At 45.5% G+C, this 16,518-nt stretch overlaps 1 protein-coding gene across 3 annotated transcripts in view; it reads left to right on the forward strand.

The window, feature by feature from the left end:
- The window catches only part of LOC122938992 (carboxymethylenebutenolidase homolog), a 50,001-nt gene that overhangs the window by 11,590 nt on the left and 21,893 nt on the right, over window positions 1–16,518 (forward strand). For all 3 annotated transcript variants that reach the window (XM_044294901.1, XM_044294900.1, XM_044294902.1), the window contains exon 2: window positions 5,533–5,754. In XM_044294901.1, the coding sequence (XP_044150836.1) occupies window positions 5,540–5,754 (215 nt within the window). In that variant the 5' untranslated portion in view covers window positions 5,533–5,539. The remainder of the gene's footprint in view (window positions 1–5,532; window positions 5,755–16,518) is intronic.

Genomic DNA, 16,518 nt, shown 5'->3' on the forward strand with positions numbered 1-16,518 from the left:
TTATCGGATACTTGGTTGTGCAGGGAAGGCACGGCTCTCTTGGAGAAGTAGTGCCGGCTGGGAACAACATACTGTGGGACAGCAAGCGACATGAGCTGTTTGAAGCTGTCTGTGTCCACCAGCCTAAATGACAGCATTTCATAGGCCAGTAGTTTAGAAATGCTGGCATTCAGGGCCAGGGATCGAGGGTGGCTAGGTGGGAATTTACGCTTTCTCTCAAATGTTTGTGAGATGGAGAGCTGAACGCTGCCGTGTGACATGGTTGAGACGCTTGGTGACGGAGGTGGTGGTGGTGTTGGTTGTACATCCCCTGTTTGCTGGGCGGCAGGTGCCAACGTTCCTCCAGAGGCGGAGGAAGAGGCCGAGGCGGCAGCAGCAGAAGAGGCCGAGGCGGCAGCAGCAGAAGAGGTAGCAGGGGGAGCCTGAGTGACTTCCTTGGTTTTAAGGTGTTTACTCCACTGCAGTTCATGCTTTGCATGCAGGTGCCTGGTCATGCAGGTTGTGCTCAGGTTCAGAACGTTAATGCCTCGCTTCAGGCTCTGATGGCACAGCGTGCAAACCACTCGGGTCTTGTCGTCAGCACATTGTTTGAAGAAGTGCCATGCCAGGGAACTCCTTGAAGCTGCCTTTGGGGTGCTCGGTCCCAGATGGCGGCGGTCAGTAGCAGGCGGAGTCTCTTGGCGGCGGGTGTTCTGCTTTTGCCCACTGCTCCCTCTTTTGCTACGCTGTTGGCTCGGTCTCACCACTGCCTCTTCCTCTGAACTGTGAAAGTCAGTGGCACGACCTTCATTCCATGTGGGGTCTAGGACCTCATCGTCCCCTGCATCGTCTTCCACCCAGTCTTGATCCCTGACCTCCTGTTCAGTCTGCACACTGCAGAAAGACGCAGCAGTTGGCACCTGTGTTTCGTCATCATCAGAGACATGCTGAGGTGGTATTCCCATGTCCTCATCATCAGGAAACATAAGTGGTTGTGCGTCAGTGCATTCTATGTCTTTCACCGCTGGGGAAGGGCTAGGTGGATGCCCTTGGGAAACCCTGCCAGTCTTCAAACAGCATAAGAGACTGCTGCATAACTTGAGGCTCAGACAGTTTCCCTGGTATGCATGGGGGTGATGTGACAGACTGATGGGGTTGGTTTTCAGGCGCCATCTGTGCGCTTTCTGCAGAAGACTGGGTGGGAGATAATGTGAACGTGCTGGATCCACTGTCGGCCACCCAATTGACTAATGCCTGTACCTGCTCAGGCCTTACCATCCTTAGAACGGCATTGGGCCCCACCATATATCGCTGTAAATTCTGGCGGCTACTGGGACCTGAGGTAGTTGGTACACTAGGACGTGTGGATGTGGCAGAACGGCCACGTCCTCTCCCAGCACCAGAGGGTCCACTAACACCACCACGACCATGTCCACGTCCGCATCCCTTACTAGATGTTTTCCTCATTGTTATTGTTCACCACAACAACAAAAATATTATTTGGCCCAATGTATTGTATTCAAATTCAGCTGAATATAAATTTGAGGCCTAGTATTTAGGCGCTGGGTGACCGGTATGGATTTACTGACAGAATTAGACTTGGAAATGCACAGTAGCGTGTGTGTGAAGTTATTCTGAATGACCCTATGTGCACCTTGAATATTATATACCCTTTTAGGGATAGATTTCAAATAGCTCTGATACAGCAGAAACCACTAAATTAGGAAATTGCTAAATTGGGAATTGTATTTCAACCCAGAACAAAAAATGTGCTTTGACGGACACTAAATAACTTGCCCAGCCAGAACAGTACAGCGGTAACGACAGATTTAGCGGGATATAAATTTGAGGCCTAGTATTTAGGCGCTGGGTGACCGGTATGGATTTACTGACAGAATTAGACTTGGAAATGCACAGTAGCGTGTGTGTGAAGTTATTCTGAATGACCCTATGTGCACCTTGAATATTATATACCCTTTTAGGGATAGATTTCAAATAGCTCTGATACAGCAGAAACCACTAAATTAGGAAATTGCTAAATTGGGAATTGTTTTTCAACCCAGAACAAAAAATGTGCTTTGACGGACACTAAATAACTTGCCCAGCCAGAACAGTACAGCGGTAACGACAGATTTAGCGGGATATAAATTTGAGGCCTAGTATTTAGGCGCTGGGTGACCGGTATGGATTTACTGACAGAATTAGACTGGGATATGGCCAAAAAATAACCACACTATTGCTGGTTAAATGCACTTGGTGTGACAGCTTGACCAACCACACTACTGAGGGTTAAATGCACTTGGTGACAGGCGCAGCTTGCCCCTGATGTAGTATATGGCCAAAAAATGAACAGACTATTGCTGGTTAAATGCACTTGGTGTGACAGCTTGACCAACCACACTACTGAGGGTTAAATGCACTTGGTGACGGGGGCAGCTTGCCCCTGATGTAGTATATGGCCAAAAAATGAACAGACTATTGCTGGTTAAATGCACTTGGTGTGACAGCTTGACCAACCACACTACTGAGGGTTAAATGCACTTGGTGATGGGCGCAGCTTGCCCCTGATGTAGTATATGGCCAAAAAATTAACAGACTATTGCTGATTAAATGCACTTGGTGTGACAGCTTGACCAACCACACTACTGAGGGTTAAATGCACTTGGTGACGGGCGCAGCTTGCCCCTGATGTAGTATATGGCCAAAAAATAAGCAGACTATTGCTGGTTAAATGCACTTGGTGTGACAGCTTCACCCTGATGTAGGCTTTAGCCAAAAAACAACCACACCATTGAGGGTTAAATGCACTTGGTGACAGGCGCAGCTTGCCCCTGATGTAGTATATGGCCAAAAAATAAACAGACTATTGCTGGTTAAATGCACTTGGTGTGACAGCTTCACCCTGATGTAGGCTTTAGCCAAAAAACAACCACACCATTGAGGGTTAAATGCACTTGGTCGCAGCTTGTGCTGGCAAAATGGCCGCCGATCACCCCAGAAAAAAGTGACTGACAAACGGTCTGGGCAGCCTAAAAACAGTGAGCAATTGAGTATCAGCAGCTCAATGATCCACAGCTGCAAATCGATCAATTAATAAAGTCCTTTGGAGGAGTTAATCTGCCTAATCTCGCCCTACTGTCGCAGCCGCAACCTCTCCCTATGCTGATCAGAGCAGAGTGACGGGCGGCCCTATGTGACTCCAGCTTAAATAGAGGCTGGGTCACATGGTGCTCTGGCCAATCACAGCCATGCCAATAGTAGGCATGGCTGTGACGGCCTTTTGGGGCAAGTAGTATGACGCTTGTTGATTGGCTGCTTTGCAGCCTTTCAAAAAGCGCCATGAAAGCGTCACAAAAGCGCCAAGAAAGCGACAAACACCGAACCCGGACTTTTACGAAAATGTCCGGGTTCGGGTCCGTGTCACGGACACCCCAAAATTCGGTACGAACCCGAACTATACAGTTCGAGTTCGCTCATCCCTAGTTCTAAGTCAACTGTCTAAAATTAATACAAATAAGTCACAGGGGCCTGATGGGATACACCTAAAGCTATTAAAAGAGCTCAGTGGTGAACTAGCAAAACCATAAACAGATTTATTTAACCAATCACTGGCAACAGGAGTCGTCCCAGATGATTGGAAATTAGCAAATGTTGTGCCCATTCACAAGAAAGGTAGTAAGGAGGAATCGGGCAACTATAGGCCAGTAAGCCTGACATCAATAGTGGGGAAATTAATGGAAACCATACTTAAGGAGAGGATTGTGGACCATCTAAAATCCCATGGATTGAAAGATGAAAAACAGCATGGGTTTACTTCAGGGAGATCATGTCAACCTAATCTTCTTGATTTTTTTGATTGGGTGACTAAAATAATAGATGGAGGAGGTGCAGTAGACATCGCTTATCTAGACTTTAGTAAAGCTTTTGATACTGTCTCACATAGAAGGCTTATCAATAAAGTGCAGTCATTGGGCTTGTTGAATGGATTAGGCAGTGGCTGAGGGACAGACAACAGAGGATTGTAGTCAATGGAGTATATTCAGACCAAGGTCTTGTTACCAGTGGGGTACCTCAGGGATCTGTTCTGGAACCCATATTGTTTAATATCTTTATCAGCGAAATTACAGAAGGCCTCAATGGTAAAGTGTGTCTTTTTGCTGATGATACAAATATTTGTAACAGGGTTGATGTTCCTGGAGGGATACACCAAATGGAAAAGGACTTAGGAAAACTAGTGGAATGGTCAAAAATCTGGCAACTAAAATTTAATGTTGATAAGTGCAAGATAATGCACCTGAGACGTAAAAACCCAAGAGCAGAATATAAAATCAGTGATACAGTCCTAACCTCAGTATCTGAGGAAAGGGATTTAGGGATCATTATTTCAGAAGACTTAAAGGTAGGCAGACAATGTCACAGAGCAGCAGGAAATGCTAGCAGAATGCTTGGGTGTATAGCAAGAGGAATTACCAGTAGAAAGAGGGAGGTGCTCATGCCGCTCTACAGAGCACTAGTGAGACCTCATTTGGAGTATTGTGCTCAGTACTGGAGACCATATCTCCAGAAGGATATTGATACTTTGGAGAGAGTTCAGAGAAGAGCTACTAAACTGGTACATGGATTGCAGGATAAAACTTACCAGGAAAGATTAAAGGAACTTAACATGTATAGCTTGGAAGAAAGACGAGACAGAGGGGATATGATAGAAACTTTTAAATACATAAAGGGAATCAACAAGGTAAATGAGGAAAGAATATTTAAAATAAGAAAAACTGCTACAAGAGGACAAAGTTTTAAATTAGAGGGGCAAAGGTTTAAAAGTAATATCAGGAAGTATTACTTTACTGAGAGAGTAGTGGATGCATGGAATAGCCTTCCTGCAGAAGTGGCAGCTGCAAATACAGTGAAGGAGTTTAAGCATGCATGGGATAGCCATAAGGCCATCCTTCATATAAGATAGGGCCAAGGGCTATCCATAGTATTCAGTATATTGGGCAGACTAGATGGGCCAAATGGTTCTTATCTGCCGACACATTCTATGTTTCTATGGGTGTTGTAGTTTTGCAACAGCTGGAGGGCCGCAGGTTGAGCATGCCTGAGATTATGTGAATTGTTTAGAATGAACGGTGCCTGCTCCAGCAATTCTCTCCTGCATTGATACGAGTACATGACCTGATAACAGGGCCCCAATTGGTGGCTGAAAGGTAACAGTGATAGTCGGGACGTTTTAGGGCTACGGATCCCTCGCACAGGACCAAGACCTATGCAGTAACAGTGGAGGAGCCTGCCGGTGTTGATAGTGGTAGTTCTTCACACAGGGCACGCCCTCAGATGCCCTAGATGTACATGTAGCTGTTTAAGAAGGCGACGGCGGACGCAGTAGCACAGAGTATAGGTCAAAATCTTAGAAAACCCCTTTAAAGTGTATCCATTTTTTACTTTACAATATACTTTTACAATATAATAAATGTATTTTTCATAACTATATCCTACAGTAAAATACACTTATATACTTTGAATGGAATGTTATAATAAGAAGAATCTTCCTTTCAGATTCGCCATGGCAAATGAAGCACAGCCTTGCCCTTGTGAGCTTGGGGATCAGTTTGACCATAAGAATCTTGGAAATGAGATTCAGATTGAACATATAAAAGCTTACATCTCCAAACCAAAAACAAGCACCGATAAAGCCATAATTGTGATCCAAGATATTTATGGATGGGAGCTTTCCAACACAAGATACATGGCTGATCTGCTTGCTTCACACGGATACATGTAAGTAATAGTCTCGTTTCAAATTTCTAGAACAGATTATACAAGATTTTATAAATGTAATTTGTTCACTGAAATCTAGAGATTTGTCTGTTCTCTCTGTTTTATAGATAATTCACTGCCTGATTTTGGACAACGTTAAAGAGTAACTAAACTATTGTATACATTTTTGCTAACATGTCCTTACATAATAATAATAACACTTTTTGTAATGTACTTTATTCATTTTTTTTGTATTTTTAATACACTTTTGCCGACTTCCGGTTCCGGCGCCGCCATGTGAGGACGCAGTGCACGGAGCTCCTGCTTACCGCCGACCACCGCTTTCATTTTGCAGCGCAGGGCACTGATCTTCGGCCCTAGGAGACGTCCGACTGGCACCGCTTGCGTGGACCGAGGAACTGATGGACAGATATCTTCTCCGGAGCGGGCAGAAGTTTACAGGTGCGCAGATGGCAGCCTCACAGAGCGCGGCAAAAATGGCGGACTCTCAGCCACTGATTTTTCGGGAGGAGGGCTCCCAGAGTTCTCAGGGTGAGGGGTCCCCCCTGGGTGGCTCGGTCCCTTTAGACTATAAACAGCTAGCCATTGAAGTGGCAATGCGGATCATGCCGGATATCCAGAAAACGCTGGAAACGACAATAATGGCCTCTTTTAACTCCTTGAGGGAGGAGGTCAATCAAACCAGCGTGCAAGTGGGGGCCCTGGAGAAAGAGCTGCGTTCTTTACAGCAGCAAGCAGGGGACGCTGAATCCATGTTAAAAGCCCAACAGCAGTCCCTGGATTATTTGAGATTTAAAGTGGATGACCTGGAAAATAGGTCCCGCCGCAACAATCTGAGGTTGGTGGGGCTGCCTGAGTCCGTAACGCAACCAGACCTTTTGGATATATGTGAAAAGGACTTGCCGGAGGCCCTGGGCTTAAAGTTTTTCTGTCGGGTGGAGCGGGCCCACAGGATTGGCCCGGATAGGGGCGCTACTAAGCTCTCTAATAAGGAATCTCCACGAGGGGGGGATGGACGGCCTCGTCAAGTAATTTTTAAATTGCTGGACTTCAATGACAAGGTGGCCCTACTTCGCAGTTTTCGCAGGAGAAGGCACCAGATAACTATCAGAGGTCATAGAATCTTATTATTTGAGGACTTTTCGGCTGAGGTGGCGAAGAAGCGCAAGGCCTTCAGCCCAGTCTGTACTGCACTTTACCAAAGGGACATCAGGTTTCAACTTCTTTTCCCTGCGGTTCTAAAGATCCACAGAGCGCGCGGCGAAACTATTACCTTTAGATCCCCTTCTGAAGCAGAGGAGGCCTTGGATGCAATTGTGGATTCCGAGCCGCGAGATGTCCCCTTATCTCCTCAGCGGCCTAATCTGAAGGACTCATTGGGACCAGCTGTTCGCCGAGGGAATGACCGCTCGCAATCTGACCTGGATAGGCCCTCCAGAAGGGGGCGCTGATACTCCTCAAGTTGCTTTTTGTTCGGGACTTATTCCTGAGGGGTGGTATCTGTTAATGCTGCTCATTTTTCCTAGCTCATGGATATGTGTTTTCTGCTCCATGCGTCATGTTGGGGCCTTCTTTTGGTCAGTCGTACAGTTTGCCATTGTTTAGGCTAGGTATGCAGGGGCTCTGCCATGGTGGAAAGAAGGAAAGTCTATAACTAGATTAAGTGACGACTGATACCATCTAGTTGTAACCTGCTTAGCAGGATATTATTTGCTGCCACACACCTAGGCAGGGTTATTGTTGTATTTCTATTGGTTTTGCTTTTTGTTTTTCCTCTCTCCCTCCCTCCTCTCTCCTTCCCTCTTCCCTTCTCCCTTGGCTTTCTCTGTCCGGGGATCCGGGCACACCAGAGCTGAAATGAAAATCATCTCCTGGAATGTCAAGGGGTTACGCTCCCCACAGAAACGGTCCAAAATTTTGCGCCACCTGAAGCGTCTTCGGCCTGACGTGGTTCTCCTGCAAGAGACGCACCTGGAGGACAAAGATTTTTTTCGTATGAAAAAGTTCTGGGTAGGTTCGGTATATGGATCCTCGGCCAGAGAACGCAAAGCTGGAGTACTCACATTATTGCATAGAAATTTCTCAGGGAAAATGCTTTCAGAATCTCATGATAGTGAGGGCAGGTGGCATAGGCTTTTAGTTGAGATTGGAGGGATATCTTATAGTATTCATAATGTTTATGCCCCAAATGACAATAACGCCCCCTTTTACGCTCTTCTGGAAAACAGATTGCTGGTAGATGGAACTCACAATAAAATTGTGGGTGGTGATTTTAATTCAGTCGCATCTGTTGTGGAAGACCGGAAGAGGGATGGGGGGCCGGGTGGAGTGCAAAGGCTCTCTGACAAGGTTATACCTCCCCTTCTAACCTCTACAGGGTTGTATGATACTTGGCGCTCTCTGCATCCTGATGACAGGGAATACACACATTTTTCGCATGCCCACAATGCATGGTCTCGTATTGACTACCTCTTCCTTCCCTTGCATATGTCATCTAGGGTGGTATCTGCCGAAATTCATGACCTGCTTATTTCTGATCACTCACCTGTCTCCATTTCTATGCAGGATTCTTACCCTAGAGGAACTGATTTTCTGTGGCGCTTTCCTTCTTTTCTGGCCAAAGATGACAACTTTAAAGATACGCTACAAGGTTGGTGGTGGGAGTTTCAGGGTGACAATCCTCGGGGTGCATCAGATGTTTCGAACCATTGGGAGACTGCTAAAGCGGTCCTGAGAGGTCGAATTCTCAGTTATGTTAGTAATTTGCGCAAGGTGGTGGCAAAACAATATCAAGAGGCTAGCGCGGCCCTTAGGCAGGCGTATACTCAATTCCTCAGGGTGGCTACCGCTCAGCACAAGGAGGCTTGGATAGCAGCTAGGAACACCTTCGAGGTATGGGTGGACAAAAGGGAGGAAATGTATAGGTCAGAATTCCAGACGGATCTGTTCAGATTTGGCAATAAGTCAGGCAAAATGCTGGCTAACCTAGCTCGGGGTAGGAGAGCTCCTACGGTCATAACAGCTCTGAGGGGGGAGTGGTCCAAACCAATCCTAAATTGATAAATGATTTGCTGGGGTCATACTATGAGCGTCTCTACAAGGACCCTCCAGAGGACCCGGAGAAGGGTGCGCGCTTTCTATCTGGGGTCAAACTGCCGTCCCTGACTGAGGAACACTTGGGTTCTCTAAATGCGGAAATAACTGATGAGGAAGTACTCCGCATAATACGCTCCTTGCATAATGGAAAGGCGCCAGGCCCTGATGGATTCTCAGGGGAATTCTATAAAGTGCTTCAAGACAATCTTGCCCCCACGTTAACGGAATATTTCAATCACTTACTACACACAGGTAGCTTTCCTGCCCATGTAAATGTTGCCCACATCAAATTGATACTTAAACCTAACAAGGACCCACTAGATCCAGGCTCGTACCGCCCAATCTCACTTATTAACCAGGATTTAAAGATCTTGACGAAAATTTTGGCCGACAGGCTGAGCTTACTAATGCCTGCCCTGATAGGTCCCTCCCAGGTAGGTTTCATTAAAGGGAGGTCGGGGGTGGCCAATATCAGGAAGGTATTGGCGACTTTGGATTGGGTGCGGCGCCGCCCTCAGCCAGCCTCGGCCCCTATTTTGTTGGCTTTGGATGCGGAAAAAGCCTTTGACTCCTTGCGGTGGGACTGGCTGGGGGTGGTGCTCGATAAATTCAGGATTTTCGGGGATATTCGCACTTTTCTGAAGGGTCTTTATTCCAGCCCAGCGGCGCGCATCCATACGGGTGGTTTCCTGTCTCAGATCTTTCCTCTTCAGAGAGGGACTAGACAGGGTTGTCCGCTTTCCCCCCTCCTCTTTGACCTAGCCATAGAACCACTGGCTAGATTTTTAGAGGACTCTGACTTATACTCTGGTATCACGATTGGTAAGAAGGAGGTCAAATTAGCCCTGTATGCTGACGATCTTCTGATTTTCATGGACGCTCCTCAGCGACACCTAGGCCCCTTAATGGAGTTCCTGAGTTTTTTTGGGTCTTTCTCGGGCTATAAAATAAACTCGACCAAAAGCGAGATTCTGGAGTTACATACCACTAACCCTCCGCAGATTTGGCAGGACGTGGGTTTCTCTCTCTCTGTGGTTAAAAAGTATGTCACTTACTTAGGGATCAAAATAGGGAAGCTCCCAGGGTCACTATACTCGCTAAATTACCCTCCCCTTATTGCGAAAATACTATCAGAACTACAGAAGTGGCATTCCCTGCCCTTATCTCTGCTAGGAAGATGTCAGCTTATTAAAATGATGAGTTTCTCTAAGTTGCTCTACCCCCTCCAAACGCTTCCGATCCTACTGAAACACTCTGACGTCACTGCCCTAAACAAAGCGTTTACCACGTTTTTGTGGTCGGGCAGGCGCCCTCGTATCTCTCTCTCGAAGCTTATGCTATGGAAACCAGAAGGAGGGGTGAAATTCCCAAATGTACGGGGTTACAATTTAGCATGTCTTATGCGCCACATATCCGACTGGGTACATGATACCGATCTTTTCTCCAATAGGGAATTAGAACAAAACTTAGTAGCTCCTTGGAACTTGGTTTCGTGTCTTCACTCTAACATGGCCGCGTTGCCTGGGGATATTAAATCCTCGCTTTTATTGAGAGATACGATGGCAGCCTGGAAGGCGATTAGGAAGGCAATGGGTTTGCCTCATGCAATCTCAAAATGGTTACCGTTGTGGGGTCATCCAGAGTCTCCGCCAGGTACTAGTTTGAGACCCCCGGAGCTGTGGGTATCTAGAGGTTTGACCAAGGTGGAGCATCTGATGCACCCGGGGGAAAAGCGCTGGCTGACTCCAAAGGAATTGAAGGAGAGATTCACCCTACCGGACTCCCATTTTCTGCAAATAATGCAGATTTTGGGTTTTTGCTCATGTAGACTGCGTGATCTATCAAAGGAGGCGGCCTCAAATTCCTTTGACGAGATTCTTAGTTTCTCCCCCCAAACAGTTTCTCTCTCTAGGTTGTATAGGGCCCTCTCGGGCAATTTCACGAAAGCCAAAGCGTCTACACTTTTTAGGAAATGGGAGCTTGTCACCTTGGATGATGAGATTGGGGTGAAAATCCTGGAAGGTTGGAGTAAGGTACGTCAGTGTGTGATCAGTGAGACCTGGCGTGAAACTTTTTTTAGAATGATGCATCGAGCGATCTATGGTTTTAACTTCCCAGTCACGCCTCAGTTTCCGGACCGCATCACGCATTGTCCAAATTGCAAATTGGCGGCCACGGATTTCTGGCATGGCATGTGGACCTGTCCTGAGGTTGTAAAGTTTTGGGCTGTGGTGATTGCGTATGTCAAGACTACCTGGTCGGTGGAATTGCCTGCAGAATCCCAGACCCTGATTTGCCATTATATACGTCCAGAGACACCGACTAAGATACCGATTATAGTACACTCTGTCTTATTGGTAGCTAAAAGAGTACTGCTCCAGAGATGGCTCACGGATGCCATGCCAGACATTCCAGCGGTGGTTTCTGAACTGAGGACTCTATTGGGGTTTGAGAGGATTGAAGCATCTAGACACAAGGAAGGTTCGGCTTCCAAATTCTTCAATAAATGGCGTGCTTTTATTGAGGTGCATCTTAGTCCGACAGAGACTAGGGAATTGGTCAAACCATTTCAGTGTACATCGTGGTATCTTAAAGCATCTCTGGGTAATACCTTGGGACCCCTGGCAGTATAGTTCTGCCTCCCCCCCCCCCCCCCTGTCTATCCCCTCCCATTTCTTTCCCTTTTTTTTCTTCTTTTCTCTATTACTTTTGTTTTCACCTACTCGTTTAGTTAAAACTAAAAATGCAGTCAGATTTGTAAGTGCTGTACTCATGTTCCATGTGATACTGTGTTTGGCTCCCTGGCTTTCCCTGAAGGTCGTGGGGGGAAAGAATGTACAATGTATGTTGTCTGGATACATGACTTTTGTGTTATATTTCTTGTGATTCTGCTTTCAAATAAACAGAATTTAAAAAAAAAATACACTTTTGCCTCCCTAAAGCTCACGTTTCACTGTGCGCTTAAAATCTTCTTTTCAGTACACCGCTGACAAACTTTGTACGGGCTGTACAAACTTTATGAATGGGGTCGCAGCTCAGCGAGTACAGGCAGGAGCGCATATTGCTGCTCCTGCCCTCCAGAGGATTACTAACTCTTGGCATAGCACAGGGATGCTCAACCTGCGTCCCTCCGGCTGTTGCAAAACTACAACTCCCAGCATGCCCTAATAGCTGTAGGTTGTCCAGGCATGAAGGGAGTTGTAGTTTTGCAACAACTGGAGACCTGCAGGTTGAGCATCCCTGGCATAGCACATAGGTACTGTGGCCAGGATTAGCTGAGGGGAGCGGGATCCTGCTTCGCTAAGCTAAGAGCTGACTGTGAAGGGCAATACCTATAGGTGAAGAAGCTCCTACCTGCCTGTTGATTGACAGAGCTAGGCATCTAGCCCCGCCCTATCAATTTTGGCCCTGTGCCGGTTCTTTGAGTAGCAACGCAGGCGCCAATTCGGCTTTGGGAGCAGCGACTGTGTATGCGCCACTACCCAAAGGTGTACTGGTTCAGGCACAGTGATCTTTGGTGCCTGTGCCGCAGCTCCAAGCACCAGAACTGTACAATTTAAAGGAGGCTCTAGGACTCTGTTGGGCCATCTGTAGCTTGCATACAAGTTGAGATACGGTTGGGCATGGAGGCATACAGGTTGTCTATGGTATCCTACAGCAAATTTACCCACAGATTTTACAGCTGGGCTTCTAGATTCTGCACACTGGCAGGTTGCTAAAGGTCACATGGTGCACTGGCAGGTTGCTTCGGTCTGGCTGAGATCTCGGCCGGACCAAAGGATGACGCAAGGGAATAGGAGGGCGGGCGTAAGCAGAGGCTAGGCAGAGTAACAATGAAATGAGGCAGAGCATCCTGGGCTCCTACACAGTGAACGCCGCCCCTTGGCACTTGAGAGTGCTAATTTGCATATGAATTAAAAGTAGTTTTTCCAGCTTTTGCAAGTGTAAAGAAAATAACAAAGGTACCAATACATTCATGTATAGGTGTGCAATAGGACAATGTAAGCGCTGTATATGGCCATATTGAGGTGACAGACTCCTTTTAAGTACTTTTGCATTGAAAATGGCAAAAGCATTATTGCTGAATTTTTTGGGTTAGCTAATAAAGGTATTACTGCTTAACATGCCATTCATAAACTTTAAGTAGGAATAATAAAAGAATGATGCAACATAGAACCATAAGAACAGATGCTCCAGAATTGTTATTACATGGGGAATGCAAGTAGTTAATAAAACAGACATGTCAGGAGAGGTGACAGCTCCTCTGTTATATTGCTTGCAGGAGGTGACAGACTCCTTCTAAATGTCAGAGAATTAAATGGGTTGACCAGTTTTTTATATTGATGACCTATCCTCAGGATAGGTCATCAATATCAGACCGGTGAAGGGCCAACTCCCGACACCCCCGCCGATCAGCTGTTTGAAGAGAACGCGTACGAGCGGTGCCTTCTGTTCACTGTTTACCTGCTCGCCATCACGACTGCAGCAGTGAGCAGGTGTAATTACATCTCAGCAATCCCATTCACTTCTATGGGGTGGCGTCTTACTGTTCAAGTAAATAAGACAGAGCCGTCCAATAGAAGTGATTGAGGATGGAGCAGTTGTGATTACACCTTCTCAATGCTGTGGTAGCGAGGGCGAGCAGGTAAACAGTGGAGAGAAGGCAGCGCTCATCAATATAAATAGGTCATCAATATAAAAAAGCCGACAACCAATTTAATTCCCTAACTTTTAGGAGTCTGTCACCTCCCGCAAGAAATATTAGAAGGAGTCTGTCACCTCCCGCAAGCAATATTACAGAGAACCCGTCCCCTCTCCTGACGTGTCTATTTTACTAACTACTTGCATTAATAACAATTCTGGAGAATCTATTCTTATGGCTCTATGATGTGCCAGCTGATCAGCGGGGGCGCCAGGAGTCGGTCCCCCGCCAATCAGATATTGATGACCTATCCTGAGGATATGTCATCAGTATAAAAACGTGGACAACCCCTTTTAACTCCTTAAGGACATAGGGCGTACAGGTACGCCCTTGTGTCCTGGTACTTAAGGACACAGGGCGTACATGTACGCCCTGTGTATTTTTGATCACTGTCGCGCAGCGGGCGGTGATCGAAATCCTGTGCCTGCTCAAATCATTGAGCAGGCACCTGGGGCAAATGCGCCGGGTGGTCCTGTGACCCCCCCCCCCCCCCCATGTATTCGATCGCAGAAAACCGCAGGTCAATTCAGACCTGCGGTTTGCTGCGCTTTCTGCAGTTTCTGATCCCCGCAGTCCCTGACCGCGGGGATCAGAAACTTTAGTATTCCTAAAATATATATGTTTCACCCCCCCTGCAACCCTGAATGATATTATGGCGGCGGGTGGTGCAGGGGAGGTGTTGAGGGAGGCGGGCGGTGCGGCAGGCGGGCGGGCGGTGCAGCAGGCGGGATCTCGATCCCCCACCCGCCTCCTCTTGAATAATCGTTGGTGTTCAGTGGGTATACCAAGGTGTCAGCACATTGCTGACACCCTGATATAAACAGCTGACATCTGTGATGCAATGTCAGCCGTTTAACCCTTTCCATACCGCGGTCCGTACAGACCGTTGTATGGAAAAGGTTAACAGCTCAGGGAGCTCCCTCCCTCTCCCATCGGGGGGCTGCTGTGCCTTTGCAGCCCCCCGATGGAGATGGAGACAGCCCCCAGACAGCACCCCTCCTTATCCTTCCCCGTCTGCGCAGTTCTGGCCACTACTGAGCAGACTGAGAAGGTTCCCATGGCAACAGGACGCCTTCTCAGTCATCCTGCTGCCCATGGTGCTGAACAGATCTGTGCTAAAGGCATAGGTCTGTTCAGACAAAGTGTAAGTAAAATACAGTACAAAACAATATATAGTGTACTGTACTGTACTGTAATATACAGACATCAGACCCACTGGATCTTCAAGAACCAAGTGGGTCTGGGTATAGTAAAATAAAGTAAAAATCAAAAAACACATTTATCACTGATTAAAAATGAAAAAAAAAAAAAATTCCCTACACATGTTTGGTATGACCGCGTCCGTAACGACCTGATCTATAAAACGGTCATGTTACTTTACCCGAACGGTGAACGTCATAAAAAAAAAAACTATGATGAAATTGAAATTTTGCCCACCTTACTTCACAAAAAAGGTAATAAAAGTGATCAAAAAAGTTGCATGTACGCCAAAATTGTAACAATCAAACCGTCATCTCATCCCGCAAAAATCATACCCTACCCAAGATAATCGCCCAAAAACAAAAAAAAATATGGTTCTTAGACTATGGAAACACTAAAACATGATTTTTTTTTGTTTCAAAAATGAAATCATTGTGTAAAACTTACATAAATAAAAAAATGTATACATGTTAGGTATTGCCGCGTCCATATTGACCGGCTCTATAAAAATATCACATGACCTAACCCCTCAGGTGAATACCGTAAAAAAATAAAAATAAAAACGGTGTAAAAAAAAGCAATTTTTTGTCATCTTACGTCACAAAAAGTGTAATAGCAAGCAATCAAAAATTCATATGCACCCCAAAATAGTGCCAATCAAACCATCATCTCATCCCGCAAAAAATGAGACCCTACTTAAGATAATCGCCCAAAAACGGAAAAAACTATGGCTCTTAGACTATGGAGACACTAAAACTTTTTTTGTTTTAAAAATAAAATCATTGTGTAAAACTTACATAAATAAAAAAAATTGTATACATATTAGATATTGCCGCGTCCGTGACAACCTGCTCTATAAAATTACCACATGATCTAACCTGTCAGATGAATGTTGTAAATAACAAAAAAAAACTGTGCCAAAAAAGCTATTTCTTGTTACCTTGCCTCACAAAAAGTGTAATATATACATATATGTAATATATGTACCCTAAACTAGTACCAACAAAACTGCCACCCTATCCCGTAGTTTCTAAAATGGGGTCACTTTTTTGGAGTTTCTACTCTAGGGGTGCATCAGGGGGGTTCAAATGGGACATGGTGTAAATAAACCAGTACAGCAAAATCTGCCTTCCAAAAACCGTATGGCATTCCTTTCCTTCTGCGCCCTGTTGTGTGCCCGTACAGCAGTTTACGACCACATATGGGGTGTTTCTGTAAACTACAGAATCAGGGCCATAAATAATGAGTTTTGTTTGGCTGTTAACCCTTGCTTTGTAACTGGAAAAAAATATTAAAATGGAAAATCTGCCAAAAAAGTGAAATTTTGAAATTATATCTCTATTTTCCATTACATATTGTGCAACACCTAAAGGGTTAACAAAGTTTGTAAAATCAGTTTTGAATACCTTGAGAGGTGTAGTTTCTTAGATGGTGGTTTCTATTTGGGTGGTTTCTATTATGTAAGCCTCGCAAAGTGACTTCAGAGCTGTAGTGGTCCCTAAAAATTTGATTTTTGTAAATTTCAGAAAAATTTCAAGATTTGCTTCTAAACTTCTAAGCCTTGTAACATCCCCAAAAAATAAAATATCATTCCCAAAATAATTCAAACATGAAGTAGACATATGGGGAATGTAAAGTCATCACAATTTTTAGGGGTATTACTATGTATTACAGAAGTAGAGAAACTGAAACTTTGGAATTTGCAAATCTTTCCCAATTTTTGGTAAATTAGGTATTTTTTTATGCAAAAAAATTATTTTTTTTTA

Source organism: Bufo gargarizans, chromosome 5, assembly GCF_014858855.1.
Source record: "Bufo gargarizans isolate SCDJY-AF-19 chromosome 5, ASM1485885v1, whole genome shotgun sequence".
NCBI lineage: Eukaryota > Metazoa > Chordata > Amphibia > Anura > Bufonidae > Bufo > Bufo gargarizans.